The sequence below is a fragment of the Oryx dammah genome, unplaced genomic scaffold (genome assembly GCF_014754425.2).
Source record: "Oryx dammah isolate SB20612 unplaced genomic scaffold, SCBI_Odam_1.1 HiC_scaffold_11, whole genome shotgun sequence".
Classification (NCBI taxonomy): domain Eukaryota; kingdom Metazoa; phylum Chordata; class Mammalia; order Artiodactyla; family Bovidae; genus Oryx; species Oryx dammah.
In genome coordinates this window covers 37,026,266-37,043,365 of record NW_024070195.1, presented here as the reverse complement: position 1 = coordinate 37,043,365, position 17,100 = coordinate 37,026,266, and the positions used below count along the sequence as shown (strand labels likewise).

Here is a 17,100-nt window from a genome sequence, read left to right as displayed (position 1 = left end):
CACCCTAAAGAACGCTGAGTGCCGTAGAACTGATGGGCAAGCTCCAGGAGGAGATGGTGATGGACAGGGAAGCCTGGCGTGCAGCAGTCCACAGGGTTGCAAAGAGTTGGAATGACTGAGTGACTGAACAATAAAACCGTACCACCCCATACATACACCTCTGTACCATGGCGTCAAACCCTTTCACAGGCCACATGGATTCGTATCTTCCCTCCCTCTGCTGTCTGGTTATTTCTGAGCATCTCCTATACTTGTCCAGTGAGCAAGGACTGGGTATCTCCCCCACCCCTACCCCGCATCTCTCCTGATGTCTTGTCCTAGAAGCTCCAAGTCATCACCACCTTTCTTTCTCAGTCCCCTCTGCTATGTCGTCTGCCTCTGACAAATTCCAGAACTGTAACCTTGGCTGAAGGTGCCTTATTTTTACTCACCCAGAAGCCTGGGGCTGCTTTCAATTCAGCTCTACCCCCAGAGGCATCCAGGTAGAATCAGGCTTGTGCTTCACTAGGCTTCTGGGGGCTCCTCAGCTTTTCTCATGCTTTGGTAAAGCCCTGAAACATAACCACTCCTGGAAGGAGCCTGTGGTCAGAACAGGGAAAGGGAACCCTGTTGGAGGGCCTATGATGTGCCCAGAGCTGAGCTGGCTGCTTGATGCCTGCTCTTTGCTTGATGCTCACCTCTAGGAGGTGGGTGTTATCCTCCACGTGCCTATAGGAAAGTGAGGCTCACAGGTCCTAAGTAACTTAGCCACAGGCTTCATATGAAAGCATACACTCTTTACAAGAAACCATCCCGCCTCCTAGAAGACCAAACAAGATCAGCTGAGACCTGGACCTGAAGAGAGTTCCCTGTCCACCTTCCCACCACCCCTGGGCTGTGAGGTCTTTCCTAGAACCTGTAGAGAAGCTTATGATACCAGTGGTCTTCTAGAGCAGGGGTCCCCAGCCTCCGGGATCTAATGCCTGATGATCTGGGATGGAGTCAACGTAGTAATAATAGAAATAAAGTGCACAGTAAATGTGATGCACTTGAATCATCCTGAAACCATCCCCCACCCTGGTCCATAGAAAAACTGTCTTCCACGAAACCAGTGCCTGTTGCCAAAAATGATTGGGGACCACTGCAGGGGAGATGCTCACCTATGAAAAAACAACTCATCAGGCTGATTCTTGTTTGCCGAGAGGAAGTAAGAAGGCAGCCAAGAGCAAACCAATGAAAGAGGAGGGGACCTATCCTGCTAGACACCTGCTGTTCTAGAGGGTTGCCACATGCAGACTCCAGAGCCCTTGGTGGCTGGGTATTGTGAGGCTATGACTATCTCTGTTTTGTTTGTTTTTAAACAAGTTCATTGAGATTTAATTGAAGTACCAAAAACTTTACATAATTCAAGTACATAATTTGATATATTTTGGCATATGTATATACCTTTGACTCCATCACCACCCTCAAGATCATGCTTGACCATCATCCCCCAAAGTTCCCTTAATCCTTTTATAATCTACTCCCTCCCTCCCCACTCTCTAGCCCCTCCATAAGCAACCTTCCACCCACAGTCTTTAGAAAGATCAATTGATCAAAAGATCAATAGATCTTAGTTTTTAGTCACTATAGGTTAGTTTGGGTTATCTCAAATTTTAGATAAGTGGAATCATACAATACGTACGCTTTTATCCTCTGGTTCCTTGTACTTAGCATAATTATTTTGAGCTCCATTCACATGTAGCACATCACAGCAGCTCATTCCTTTTGATTGCTGAGGAATATTCTATTTTATGGATACGCTATACAGTTTGTTTATTGATTTACCCATTGATGGACATTTGGGTTGTTTCCAGCTTGGAGCTATTACAAACAAAGCTGCTCTGAACATTCATGAATAATGTTGTATGGGCACATGCTTTCTATGTTTGGGGTAAATACCTAGGAGTGGAAAGACTGGTTCATATGGAGATGTGAGTTTAACTTTTTAAGAAACAGCCCAGGTGTTTTCCACCAGCAGTAAGGGGAGCTCCAGTTCTCCCCTGTCCTCAGTGGCACATGGATGTAACTCTGATTTCAAGGCTTGGCTGGTATAGAATTTGTGAGCCCCGTAAGATGACCAAACCTGGAAATTGAACCAGTTGGCTTTCAGTTTGGACAGGGACCCCCGAGTGATGCTGAACCTAAGAATGTAGAATCAGGTGCTCCTAGAATTATTATTCAGATGGCTGTTTGCAGAATGCCAGGAGTGGGGGAAAATGAGAGGTCGGCACCCATCCCAGCTGGAGACTGTGGGACTGGACCGGGTCTGGAGCTTGGTGTTTGGGAATGAAACAGATTCACCTGAGGCATGTGGGGGGAAGGTGACAAGAAGCATTAAAAGGATGGGGGGTTAGGGAGAGAAGACAAAGAGCCACGGAAAGGGACCTTGACCTTGGGAGGCTATGGCTCCGTGAGGGCAGGAGCTGCGTCTGTGTGGTTTGCCCTTCGATCCCCGGTGCTGTGAACAGGGCCAGCCACAGAGTGAGTGCTGAAAACAGTGGAGGTGGATTGAATGAGCAACTGAATGGAGGATGAACTAACTAATGGGAGCTTGGGTAGGATTCCATTCAACCAGCATCATTTAGCACCTCGTGTGTTCTGTGGCTCAGAGCCTAGTGTCCAGGGTGGAAGGAACTCTGGAGAGCATGTGGTTTGACCTCCTCATCCACAGACAGAGCTCAGAGAAATGATGCTCTCAGCCAAGGTCATTCCTGTCTTGCCCAGGTCTCCTGCTGGGGCAGAATTGGGACTCGCTCCTGGGTTTCCTCAGTTTCACTCTAGGGTTTAGCTCCTTTTAAAAATAATATTGTCTTTTCTGATCAATCAATGCTTATTGTTGGAAATTTGGGAAAATCCAGAAAAGGATAAGAGAAACAACCCTAAACGTCCAAAGATAATTACTTTGGGAGTAAATAACTCTAAACTCAAAAGATAATTATTTCAAGTTGTCATATATGTATATGTGTCTATCTGCATCTATCTAACCAGTCTTTACGTTTTAACATTTTGGCTGTTTTTAGTCTTTAATAGTATCAGGTTGGCCAAAATGTGTTCGTTTTCCATAACACCATGCAGAAAAACCTGAACAAACTTCTTGGCCAACCCAATATTAGTAGCCCTGGGACAGGGTATCTGGTCCTGAATCCTCGAGGGCAACTCTGACTGTCTTCCAGCACTCTGTTCATACACGATACCGTTTGTATGAACAGAGAGCTCGGAGGAGGATGGAACCCTGCAAACATTCTTAGACCCAAACACCAGTACTGCCCCTAACAGGACCATGCGGTGGTGGTGGAATCACTAAATCATGTCTGACTCGTTTCCAACCCCACAGACTGTAGCCCACCAGGTTCCTCTGTCCATGGGATTTTCCAGGCAAGAACACTGGAGTGGGCTGCCATTTCCTTCTCCAGGGGAGCTTCCCAACCCAGGGATCGGACTCTAGTCTCCTGTGTAAGGAGAAGCCACTGCTGAGCCACCAGGAAAGCTCAAAGCCACACTTTATTATGTTCGTTTGTCTCCCTTCCCCACCAAGCTGAACTTTTGTTTACTCTGGTATTTTTCCAGCTCCTAGCAAGGCACTTTGGTGCTTAACAAATGTTAGTTAGAATGAATGAATGGGTGAAATTGCATGAATAAGACTGAGGGGCAGGCGAGGGGAGGGGTCTATGTTTTCAATCACTTGTCCCGCAGGAGTCAGCTCATCTGCCCTCCCCCAGCCCCTGCCCTCCCCATTCCCTGAAGAGATGGAATGGGCCTGCAGTCCAGGATTTTTGTCCGGCCGGGCCGGGGCACTTGCAAGGCCTTTTCTGGTGTGAGTGAGGACGGTCAGCCCAGGGTCCAGGGTGTGACCTGGCGCACAGGCCCAGTGAGAGTCCCGGGGCTAGCTCACCTCGATGGGACTTCGAGGTCCTGCCCTCATGAGTGCCAGAAGGCCTTTGTGCGGGACCTCAAGAGGAGTGGCTGTAGGGAGCTGCTCCCAGGCCGGGGGTTGCCCAGAATGCTGTGAGTTCTCGGCTGTCTGGCACTCTGGCAGGAGACCTGGAGGAGCACCCAGGAGGAAGCTGGGGGCACTTTTCCCTGCCACCCTTCAATAAGGCCTCTCCATCCCTGTGGCCTGTGGAAGGGGGCTCGGCTTCCAGGAAGCAGAAGAGGGTGAGGACGGGTTGTCACGTGTGGGGTGGTTTCCCTTTGGCTGGGAGCCTCAGGCCTCTGGCTCTAATGGGTAGCAGAGATTTGGGTGTTGAAATTCCTCCTCCTCTTTTACTTCACAGCTGTTGCTCAGAGAGCTCCCCTCTGCTCCCTCCCATTCTCAGCCCAAGTTCTTGCTTTCTGTGCCCAGTCCGTGTCTTGTCAAAGCCCCCGCGTCCGCTCACAGCTCGCATGCATGTGGGCACGCACGCCCGTCCATGACATCCTGGGCATCTGGCCCCTCTTGTCTTCCTGGGCTGCTCGGGGACTCATTAACTCTTACTCAGAGCTTCCAGGCTCTTCCTCGCCTTTGTCCCTCCGATAATCTACGCTGAGACAGTGCCACCACAATTGTCCATCTGTATACTACTCAGACATAGAAAGGAACGCATTTGAGTTAGTTCTGCTGAGGCGGATGAACCTAGAGCCAATTACACAGAGTGAAGTAAGTCAGAAAGTGAAAAACAAATATCAGATATTAACGCATACATATGGAACCTAGTGGAGAAGGAAATGGCAACCCACTCCAGTGTTCTTGCCTGGAGAATCCCAGGGACGGAGGAGCCTGGTGGGCTGCAGTCCATGGGGTCACTAAGAGTCGGACACGACTGAGCGACTTCACTTTCAGTTGTCTCTTTCATGCATTGGAGAAGGAAATGGCAACCCACTCCAGTGTTCTTGCCTGGAGAATCCCAGGGATGGGGGAGCCTGGTGGGCTGCCGTCTATGGGGTCGCACAGAGTCGGACACGACTGAAGCGACTTAGCAGCAGCAGCAGCAGCATGGAACCTAGAAAGATGGTTACTGACGAACCTATTCGCAGGGCAACAGTGGAGACGCAGACACAGAGAACAGGCTTACGGACAAGGACAGGGGAGAGGAAGGAGAGGGTAGCATGAATGGAGAGAGGTGATGAGAGAGAGAAGCATGGGAGCATATATACTACCATATGTAAAATAGACAGCCAGTGGAATTTGCTGTACGACTCAAGGAACTCAAACCAGGGCTCTGTAACAACCTAGAGGGGTGGGAGAGGGTGGGACGGGAAGTGGGAGGGAGGTTCACGAGGGGGGGGCGGCATATGTATACGTGTGGCTAACTCATGTTGATGTATGGCAGAAATCAAACCAATATTGTAAAGCAATCATCAACCAATAAAAAAAAAAAAAAGTTGTCCATCCAAATCCCAGCTCAGAGCAGGCCTTGCAGACTCCCCTTTGCCATAAGCCAGCGACTAATCAGCCAATAAGCCAACCAGCCTGGAGCTGCCACCGCCCCCACCTCCTCCTCTTCCGCCTGCCCTGCGAGGCCTGTCTTTCTTTACCTGGTTGCCCATCTTATATCCCACCGCCCCTCTCTGAGTTCTGTGTTCCAGCCTGGTAAAAGGAAGCCCCTCTGCCCCACACTCCCCTGGATGCCAAGTCCTCACCCCAGTATACCTTTGTCGTGAACGGGTTTCTTAGCCCCTCCCAACTGGCACATGTCTACCTCTTTCCTCTGAGTTCTGGCTTCAAGGCCACTTCCTCTGCTGAATGTTCCAGACCACCCCAGCCAGAAGCCACTGTCCTCTTCCTGCGGTCCCAGAGCCTGGAACTCCCTCCACCCCCTTAGAATTCTGGTGGTTTATACACAGACCTCCCCAGCAACATTGTAAACTGGGGTGAGAATGGGATTTGATGTTTGGTTCACCCAAAGCACCTAGAAAAGTGCTTGTGCACGCAGTCCCTTGGGGGCTGAGTGGATGGATGGATGGATGGATGAGTGAATGCCTGCATACTTGGCCATGCCCTTGGAGAGCTACTATCTGCTTGTTTTTTGTCCTGCTGAGACAAAGAAACCTATGTTCTCTTGATCATTTCTCGAAATGAGAAAACCCATCGGAAAACCCACAGCTTCCACACTTGCCCCCCGTCCTGAGGAGTCAGAGAAATGTCACTTTGGGGGATGTTTTCAGTTTCATTTTCCCAGCAAGACGCCCCTTTCTCTCCCTCTCCTCCTGCCACCTTGCGGGGCCGATTGCACAGAGGGGCCCCTGGGGCTGTGAACATTTGCTTTTGCTTTCTTGCTTTTCCCAGAGCTGAGGGGGAAACCATCATTTAGGCAGCTGCTAAAAATAGCTCCCCCAGTCCTGGAAAGAGAGCTCGCTTATTTTTGAAAGTGCTCCCCGCCCCCTCCCCAGCCCTGACCGTGGCTCACAAGACAAGTCAGATTGTTCAGAGTCCTGTCCTGAGGCCAACAGGGAAGTCACAACTGGGCCCCATCCACGGTGTGGCCAACGTTGTCTGGGAGGTGGACCTGCAGAGAAGTAGGGAGGTAGGAGGGCCTCAGGCTGTCCATTTTTTTGTCCTATCAGAGATGGATCTTACTCCTAACAGCCTCTTAGACAGCACCCAGGGGGAACGGTATGGTAGGTGTGGAGTCTGAAGACCTGGTTTGGATCCTCAACTCACACTTTAACATCTTTCTGAGCCTCAAATATGGGAGGGAATCCAGGCAGTGATCGTGTTTACCCTGCAGGAATGTGGTAGAAGTTCCAGATAAACCTTGAACATGGTAAATATTCAAAGAATGATCATTATCACTTTATTATGATCAGAATCACTGGATTTAAAGCACAGCACTCCTATTTTGGGCTTTCCAGGTGGTGCAGTGGTAAAGAATCTGCCTGCCAATGCAGGAAGCACAAGAGACTCAGGTTTGATCCCTGGGTTGGGAGGATCCCCTGGAAGACGACATGACAACCCACTCCAGTATTCTTGCCTGGAGAATTCCATGGATAGAGGCGCCTGGCGGGCCGCAGTCCATAGGGTCGCACTGAAGTGACTTAGCACGTACGCACGCACTCCTGTTTCAGTGGGTAAGGCAGGGTGCATGATGAGCCAGTATGCTATACTAAGTTAAACCATTTGAAAGACATGGTTTTGTGGATTAAAAACAATTCAGCAGTCAGCTACATACGATTCAAGCTAATAACACAGGGATCAGTACACTTTCTGTAAAGGGCCAGGTAGGAAATAGTTTTGGCTTTGTGGGCCCTAGGGTCTCTGTTGAATAAAACATTTATAGCTGATGAGCGGGTAGAGTTATGATGTTGTTGTTTTAACTTTCACTGGAGTATGGTTGCTTGTAGCTGTGCTTTAACTGGACTATTTTCAAACGTAGGCTGCAGCTGGATTTGACCCCCGCAACATTTGCCAACCCCTGTAATAATATGTGGGCTTCCCTCATAGGTCGGTTAGTAAAGAATCTGTGAATATGTAAGAGCCATTCACACAGAGAGCCCATCTGTAATATATACAGTCAATATTCAGGTTTCTTCATAATTGTAACAGTAGCTTATCTGTGTAGCTATTAAGTGTTTACTATTACTACATAGCTATTAAGTACTTATTATTACTGTGTAGCTATTAAGTGTTTACTATTACTGGGCCCTATTCTAGATACTTTACAAATATTAGCTAATTTAATGCTTATGACAACCCTATGAAGTGTGTTGACGATAATGACAACCCTGCTATTTCCCCATTTTACAGATGAGGAAACTGAGGCTCAGAGAGCTTAAGTAACTTGTCTGAAGTCACATAGAGTTGATAGCAGTTGAACAGAACCCACCCAAGTTTGTGGGGTAGAATGGGATGTCGGCAGTTCAGGATGGGAGCAGGGGCAGGCTTGTGAGGGGTCTCGAGTCTATTTGGTGTCCACAGAGCTTGAGGGGAGGGTCTTCGGAGACTTGAAGGTATGGTGTAGGTGAGCAGTGGGGAGATGGGTGGGCAGAAGGCCTGGGAAGTACTGTGGCCTGAGATGGAAAAGCATAGACTCTTTGTTGGGAAACCAGGTTCCAGGTAAGCTGGGCTGGGGCCATTTCCCGGGTGACACCCAGAGGCTCATGAAGGGTAAGTGTGTGGGGAGGAATCTGCCCAGGGAACAGGACGTGGTTGACATTCTTTATGTTTCATGCAGCTGCTCTGGGGAGCTCTGGGCCTCGTTCCCAGGCCCGGACCCCGGGGACCTGGTCAAGAGAGGAGGGCAGAGGAGCGCCACCCCGCATCTCTAGGGTGCCTGGTCTCTGCCAACAAGTCATGGCACTCGATACCCTGTTGACTCCCTTTGCCCGTTAGTTTAGCCTCAGATTAACAGGCAGCTGGTTGGGACTCTGACCTCATGTGTTCTGGACTGTTGCTCCCTCTGTGCCTTTGCTTATGGCCTTGCCAGGAATGCCTTTCCCTCCTCTAGCACCCTTCCTTAATTCTCTTCTCTCTTTCAAGATGAGGGGGCATGGGTTCGATCCCTGGTTGGGGAACTAATATCCTGCAAGTCATATGGCCAAAATAAGAAAAGAAAGAAAGAAAAAAGAATTCCCTGCCAGTCCAGTGATTAGGACTGTGTTCTCATTACCAAGGGCCCAGGTTCAATCCCTGGTCAGGGAACTAAGATCCCAGAAACATGCGCCTTGGCCAAAAAACAAAAAGAAAAAGACTTTTCTCAAAGCTAGCTCAATGTTGCCTTCTCCTGGAAGCTTCCCCTGACTTCCTCTTCACCCCCGGACTGTACCGGGTCCCCTTTCTGAGACTTTCTCACTCCACTTTTCTGTACTGTCACTGCCTCGATTCCCCCAACTTCCCCACCAGAAGAGGTCCTGCTTGAGGAAAGGGACAAGACTGTGTTTACTCCTGCGTCCTCCCCACACAGTCAGCATTCAGCACAAGGGCTAGAAACGGGTTCCAGGCCTGTGTGTTCCAGGGCAACACCACTGTGCTCAGGATGTGGTGGTTGAGCAAGTTGCCTGAACTCTGGGAGTCTCAGTCACTGGTGAGAAGGGATAGTCAGGCTATTAGAGGGTTGAGATAAAGGGCAATATTAGCTCAGTGCCTGGCTCCTAGGTGGCCCTGGGAAGTGGCCAAGGGGAGATGCCACAGTCCACCCTTGCTCTTACCTGCATGTATGGAGCTCGGGGGAGGGGATGGAGAAGAACCTCCCATGGTCATGGCATTGGTCCCAAGAACTAAAGGAAGGGTTCATGAATCAGCTCTGCGTCTCTGACAAGAGCTCTGAACTTGGAGACAGAATATTTCCTTGGGGTTCCAGCTCTGTCCCTTAGCTACTGGGTGTCACTGATAAGCCGTGGAACAGCTGCTGAAGACTTAGTCTTGTCATCTGTAAGCGGAGATAATAGTAATAACCATCTCACAGGGTCACTGTGAAGCTGAAATGCAATTGCAGAGCTGTGAAAACACCTGGCCCAGCCCATAGGAAATGCTCAGTCATGAATTATTGAGCGTAAAGAACACTCGAGAAAGCTCTGAGTGGGTCTCAGATCAGGACATGTCTTCCATGGACACGTGCCCTCTGGCTTAGTGGTCTATAGCTTTAGAGTCCGGAGAAGGCAATGGCACCCCACTCCAGTACTCTTGCCTGGAAAATCCCATGGACGGAGGAGCCTGGTGGGCTGTAGTCCATGGGGTTGCTAAGAGTCGGACACGACTGAGCGACTTCACTTTCACTTTGCGCTTTCATGCATTGGAGAAGGAAATGGCAGCCCACTCCAGTGTTCTTGCTTGGAGAATCCCAGGGACAGGGGAGCCTGGTGGGCTGCCGTGTATGGGGTCACACAGAGTCGGACACGACTGAAGCGACTTAGCAGCAGCAGCAGCAGCTTTAGAGTCAGTCATGTGTGTGAATCCTAGCTATGACATCACTAACTGTGTGTCTTTGGGCAAGTTACTTAACTTCTCTGAACCAAAGGTTTTTTGTTTGTTTGTTTTTCCTTTAAATAACTTCTTTAAATTGGTGCCTTCCATCTCAGAGCATCAGGGGTAGCTATAGCCCCGCGGCCAGCAAATACCAAAGTCTCAAGTACTAATATTGTTCTGCTTTTACTTAAGACTTAGGAGTAAGCACTAATGATATTGGAATTTTGAAACTTTAATTAATGTAAATAAAAACTGGTGAGTCGAGGTCCTAGGGGCCAGGGTTTGGGGTTAAAGGTTAGGATTTTCATCTTTAAAAACCAAATGGGAGTTCTGGACTCAAGTAAGAGGAAGCACTTCCTGGCCTGGGGTGGAATGTGGGAGGAGCACCCGGGGCGCACTGAGGACAGCCTCTGGGGGAATCTTGGCGAAGGAGGTTGAGCCAGGAGGTGGGGACAGTCAGGGCTAAAGGGGCCCTCGGAGGTCTTCAGTCCAACAGGGGGACACAGCACTGAGGGGAAACCGAGGCCCCGAGGAGATGGCATTGTGGCCCCCGACCCGCTGCTGCCTCGTGACTCGCCCCGTCCCCTGAGTTAAGAAGCTATGCTTTCTTCACAGTGTGGAGGATGCGATCATGAGGAAGTGAAGTCCGCTCACACCCAGAGGACTAGAGGAGGCCCTGAGGGAGTTACAGGAGGGCCAGTGGACGGTGCCCCGACCATCTGATGTTGTAGGCCAGTTGGTCTGTGTTAGGGGTGGGCAGTCCTGGGAAGGCTTTGTCCGCACAGGGATACGGGGCGAAGCAGGCAGACGGGAAGTGTAGGGCACGGAGCTGTTGGTGCTGGGGAAGTTTCCCTGGAGAGAAAGGTGCATGGTGGGGGCAGGGCAGGCGCAGGTTCAGTCTCTCAGACCCAGGTCCAAGTCCACTGGGTTTTGTTCTGCTGTGGCTTCCTGTTCTTCCACATTGCTTCTCAGTTCTCCTCCATTGCTCCTCTTTGTAAAAGACTGCAGAAATGACTGGCGCTGGCCACTTCCACCTTTCCACTCCCTGCCCAGGGTCAATGACAAGGGTTTATCTTTCCAACTAGAGGTCACTCAGAGCCTGAGGGAGAGTCCTTCCCTCTCTGGTCCAGGCTTCCCAGTTACTGAAGGCAAAGGTTGGTGGCTGCTTAAATCTGGCTAAGCAAGTTCCTTCAACGCCAGGCCTTGGTGGCCCCATCTGTGTCCGGGGAAGGGCTCATGGTTGAGACTTTGGGAAGGGCCAGCCTCACCTTGCTGGTCATGGTGATACCGAAGTCACAGCAGCGGTGTCGGCCTTCTTTAATGAATGTCTGGGGTACTCCTGGCATTTTACTTACATTAGATCATTTATTCTTCACTGAAACCGCATGAGGAAGATGCTATTATTGCCTTGATGTCACAGATGAGGAACTTGGGGTTCTTGGGGGTTAAGACCTCATGCTCAGGGTCACCCAGCTGGGAAGGCAGAGCCAAGAGTCAAACCCCAGTCCATCTGACTTCAGAGCCTCTGCTGGAGTGGAGCAAGGATTAGAGTAGGGGTGGGAGAGAAACTGGGGTGGTGGGTGATGGAGGCAGTTCCCCCCAGGGGAGGAGAAGCAGGCACCCTTGGGAATCTTCATACCCTCTCCTGGTCTAGAAAGGACCTTGTTTACAGGAGCAATTTCTTTCTTTCTTTCTTTTTTTTTAATACTATTTTGGATTTTATTTTTGTTTATTTTTTGGCTGTGCCACACAGCTTTTGGGATTTCAGTTCCCCAAATGGGAATTGAACCTGGGGCTCAGCTGTGAAATCGCCAAGGCCTAACCACTGGACCACCAGGGAACTCCCTGGAGCTATTTCTATACTGAGCCGCAGAGTCTGATCTTCTCTGGGGGGTAGGGGGAGGCTGCTTTGGGGGCTGGGGCAAGATGGTAACAAAGGGCATTGATGTTTGGAAGAGGCGCTCTGGGAGGCAGTGACCGGACCACAGCCTGGACGCTGGCATCCTGGTTTTCAGCCCCAGCTCTGTCCCCATTGTTATGTGGCCTCAGAGAAGACATTTCCTTCTCGTACCTCAATTTTCAGATCTCTCCCTTGAAGCTAGATGCTTTCCAGCTTAGGGCTTATGGTTTTAGTCTTGGATGTTCAGAAGGGGCCCCAAGAAAAGGAGGGACAGACTTAAGGGTTCCTGGGGAGGAGGACACCCTCAGGAACATAAACACTCAGGAGCGGTGGAGCAGGCCGCCCTTAAAAGGGCAAATATGCAGCGCGGCCGGGGGTGGGGGGGTCGGGGGGAGGGAGGGTTGGTTAAGGCCCTTCTCTGTGGGGCCGTCGCTTCCTGTTTGGAGGTCTGTGTCTACTTCCTTTTTCTCTCCTCCTGAGACCACTCCACCTTACTCCTCATACTCAGGCGAGACCTTAAAAATATTTAAAGACAGGTATGGGCCTGGCGCCAAGCAATCAGGGGTCACAGCTATGAGCGTGGGTGTAAGACTAATGGGGTGCTTCAGCTGTATGTCAGCCCTGTCCCTGACGCCCGCCCCAGGAAAGCCTGGTTCAGGCACTGAAGGGCAAAGAAGGACCAGGAGGGAGACTGGGGCGAGAGAAGTCGAGGAGGTGACGACAGAAGAGAGTTTGCAGGGGCAGTGACTGCAGTCTCTGATTCCTAGTACTTAAGCCACCAGGAACCCTTGAGGGGAACAAGGGCACAGTCTGGAGGTAGAAAAAGCAGCTGGCAGGCTAGTGCAGAATCCTGGTGTATGTTGGCAAAGACCTGGAGCAGGCTTAGAGTTTGCAGTTCCTCCCAGACGTCAGCCATCCCTCCCGAGAACCCCGTCATGCCGTCTAGCTCATCTCATCCCACCTCTGGGACCTGTCCTTCCATGCTCTGTCCTCAGCAAAGTAGCCTTGCCCGTGGGACCTGGCCTGGAGTCTGCATCAACATCCCAAATGGATGATGGACAGGGGACCCAGGGAGGCCCACCCCATCTACCTATGGAATTAGTGCTTCACCAAGCCGAACACTCGGGGGCCAGGGTTTCGTCCCACCCACTCCTGCCCATTGGCTATCAAGTGCCCTGGAAAGCCTCAGTGTCTCCCTTCCTCCCTTGATGTCCTCAGCTACCAGCCTGTTCCAGGTCTTTGCTGACATAAACCAGGATTCTGCACTAGCCTGCTAGGTGCTTCCTCCACCTTCGAGACTGTCCCCTTGTTCCCTTCAAGGGTTCTTGATGTCTTAACCACCAGGAATCAGATTTCAATCAGTATTTCTTGACTGATTGATAAAGACCCCTCTTTTCTGTCTCCATAAGCACAGTTTTTTTCCCCCCAATTGACCAAAAAATATTGAGCACCTACTAAGCACAAGGCCTTTTATTAGCCATAAAGGTGGGGGGTGGGGGCGTTAAAGAAGCAGGAGGCATGGCCCCTGTCCTCAGAGAGCCTTCACTGTAGCTGTGGAGACAATGTGCAAACCTAGAAAAGATGGCCAGTAATACCAGGCAGGCTCAGATAATGTGTTATTTTAGGTATCCCTGGGTCTACTAAAAAGTCTTTTTTTTAATTGAAGTATAGTTGATTTACAATGTTGTGTTAGTTTCAAGTGTAACTGCAAAGTGATTTTGGTTATACACACATATGTATCTTTTTTTTTTCAGATTATTTTCCCCTATAGGTTGTTACAAAATATTGCATATAGTTCTCTGTGCTCTACAGTAAGTCTTTGTTGGCTATCCATTATTATATACTAGTGTGTCTATGTTAATCCCAAACTCCTAATCTAATAAATTGGTAGATAAAAGGAAGGAAGGATCCAATCCCTTTGAATGAATAACCTAAAGTTTATACATATAAAACATAACTCTTGGATTGTATAGGGCAATATTTCTTAATATCTTTGAAAAATAATCCTTAGAAAAAATTTTTAAAGTTCTATGTTCATATACATTTATTAATGTAACAATATGTTTATTCTTTTTTAATGTAACAATATGGTTGATTTATTCTTTTTCTTAACATATGCATGTATCTATTCTCTTTCAAATTCTTTTCCCAATTGAGTTGTTATAGAATATTGAGCAGAGTTCCCTGTGCTATACAGTAGGTCCTTGATGGATATCCATTTTAAATACAGCAGTGTGTAATATCAATTCCCAAATCCCCAACTATTCTTTCCTCTCCTCCTCCAACTATAAGTTCATTCTCTAAGACTGTGAGTCTATTTCTGCCTTTTAAATAAGTCTATTTGTATCATATTCTAGACTCTGCATGTAAGTGATATCATATGATATTTCTCTGACCTCAGTCAGTATGACAATCTCTAGACCAATCCAAGTCCCTGCAAATGGCATTACTTCATTCTTTGTAATGGCTGAGTAATATTCTATTGTACATATGTACCAAATACATTTAATAAATGCTAGCAAACATTTAAAACGTCTGTCACAAAGTTAATAAAGAAAGATAAAGTAGGGACTTCCCTGGTGGTTCAGTGGTTGAGACTTGAATTTCCAGTTCAAGGGGTGTGGGTTCGATACCTGGTGGGAAAACTAAGATCCCAGATACTTTGTGGTACACCCTCCCCAAAAAAGAGATAAAATGGAATCAATAAAAACACCTCTTGAATGATGAGTAACATGCATCATGCCTTATATGGGAGGCTAGCTTAGATGATTAATTTATTAGCTAGTTTGTTAGGGTTTAAGAAATAAAGCAGTGTTCTCCTTGAGTTACCTTGGGTTCACTAGGAACAAGTTATGCCACAGTAATCTTTTTTCAATAAGATTCTAGAACTTGGTTCAAGGGAATGCCTTAGATTTGACATATTTGGAGCTTCCCAAGGACTCAGGAAACAATCTCCTGTGGTGTCTTTAAGAAAAGAGGGCAGGGACTTCCCTGGTGGTCCAGTGCTTAAGACTCCATGCTTCCAATGCAGGGGACACAGGTTAAATCTCTGGTGGGGGAACTAAGATCCCTCATGCTGCACAGTGAGGTCAAAAAGAATGAAAAAACAAACAAAAAAAAGAGGGCTAGATCAGTGCATGGGATTCAAAGCTGGTTGAAGGACTGTCCCTTGAGACTGTTAATGACTAGTTCTTTGGCATTCCCAGACGAGGAAGCTGTGTCATCTGGGCTTGTCTGTGTCCTTGTTGTGGTCAACATTTAGAGCAGTGATGTAACTAAAGACCAGGGGGACATTCTGATCATTCCGTTAATGACCTAGATATAGGAGAAACAACTTAAAAATACCTTGACCCCTTTGGGTATATTATCCTAAGCACTGAAAGCAGGGACACAAACAGATATTTGTACGTGTTGGTAGCAGCGTTCTTCACAATAGCCAAAAGGAGGAAGCAACCCCAGTGCCTGTCAACAGATGAATGGATAAACAAAATGTGGTCTCTGCATACAGTGGAATATTATTCAGCCTTAAAAAGGAAGGAAATTCTGCTACAGCTCGTATGAACCTTGAGGACATTATGCCAAGTGAAATAGGCCAGTCACAGAAAAGACAACTGCTGTAGGATTCTACTCATATGAGATACTGAGAGTTGTCAAATTCTTAGAGACAGAGAGTAGGGTGGTGGTTGCCAGGGGCTGAGGGGAGAGGGAAATGGGAAGTGATTGTTTAATGAGTACAGAGTTTCTGTTTTACAAGATGGAAAAAGTAATAGAGGTGAATAGTGGTGATGGTTGCAAAGCAAGGTCAGTGTATTTATTGCCACTGAACTACACACATGAAAAATGGTAAAACAGCAAACTTTGTGTTATATGCATTTTACCCACAATTTAACAAAATCTTGTCCCCAAACCTGTGCTATATCACAGATATTACAGATAGAATATCTGTAGAATATAAGGGTAAAATCTGATTTATATTCAAAAATTAAGATACAAAGGTGTGGAGAGAGTATGTTAGGCAGCAGTGTGGTGGGTAAACAGTGGTCTTTCTGCTGAACCCACCCAGATCTGAAGCCACGTTTAGGAAGCATTGGTCAAGGATCATTTGGCCCATTCAGGAAGCCCATGTGTGGATAACTGTACGTAATCCACCTGGAAGCTATGTGGCCTCAATGACTAGGGCCAGTGTTCATCCTTAGGCTGGTCATCATAGAACTAGGCTTTGCCACTTAATCCTTTCTGCTCCAGTGACCAGCCGTCTGTTGGGTGTCTCAGTTCCGGGCTCTAGCCATAGTGGTGTCCTCTGTTCTCCATCTGTATGGAAAGCACCTTTGCCCAGATTCCCATCACTCTTGGTTGAACACCATTCCAATGATCAGCCCCGTTTCTTTACCCAGGGTTCACTCTAACGGCTCCTGCAGGTCAGCCCTTCTTCTGGATGGATGGGTGAACCTACACCCTGCTGATATTTCACATTCATCTAGACATGCCTGGCTACAGCAGACTGGGGAGAAAGCTGTGCAAGCCTTCCGTCCTCTGCTCCCATGGAGGCCTGCACTGCAGGAGCCAGGCCATGTAATTAGCTCAGTGTCTCCCCTGCCAGCCGAATTCAGCCCTTCCCTCCCCATTGGATGACACCTTTAAAGCAGGTATCCCCAGACCCTGGAATATTCACATGAATAAGGAAGCCCTGCAGGAAAATGGTCTGCCAGTGGATGGGGAACAGGATTCCCATCTGTACAGTAAGAGTGGGTAGTGGGTAGTGCCACCTCTGCCCTGGAAGTCACATTCTGTGACTATAGCCCTCCCATCTTCTCTCAGGGCACAGAGGGAGAATCTGCAAGTGTTTGCAGCTGTGGGAGAAAGAAGGAGCTTGGCTGTGGGGTCAGAGGCCCTGAGAGTTGGCCAAAGAAGTTATGGTGGCAGAGCAGCCACGTCCCGGCCCACCTGGCTTCCAGGCCTGACCACTCTGTCCTCTCTGTTCTACCCAGATCACGATGAGGACCTAGGGCATCTGCCTGCAGACTGGCCCCCTGGCCTGCAGTAACCATGGCCCCCCGCAAGAGGAGCCGCCATGGCCTGGGCTTCCTGTGCTGCTTTGGGGGCAGCGACCTCCCTGAGATCAACCTCCGGGACAACCACCCTCTGCAGTACATGGAGTTCTCCAGTCCTATCCCCAACCCAGAGGAGCTGAACATCCGCTTTGCAGAGCTGGTGGTGAGTGAGGGGGTAGGGCAGAGTGAGGGGGTGGGGCAGAGTGAGGGGTGGGACAGAGTGAGGGGGCGGGGCAGAGTGAGGGGTG

At 48.9% G+C, this 17,100-nt stretch overlaps 1 protein-coding gene across 3 annotated transcripts in view; it reads left to right on the top strand.

The window, feature by feature from the left end:
* Window positions 1-17,100, top strand: part of DAAM2 (dishevelled associated activator of morphogenesis 2) — a 131,655-nt gene that overhangs the window by 60,106 nt on the left and 54,449 nt on the right. For all 3 annotated transcript variants that reach the window (XM_040249755.1, XM_040249754.1, XM_040249756.1), the window contains exon 2: window positions 16,790-17,015. In XM_040249755.1, coding sequence (XP_040105689.1) covers window positions 16,848-17,015 — 168 coding nt within the window. In that variant the 5' untranslated portion in view covers window positions 16,790-16,847. The remainder of the gene's footprint in view (window positions 1-16,789; window positions 17,016-17,100) is intronic.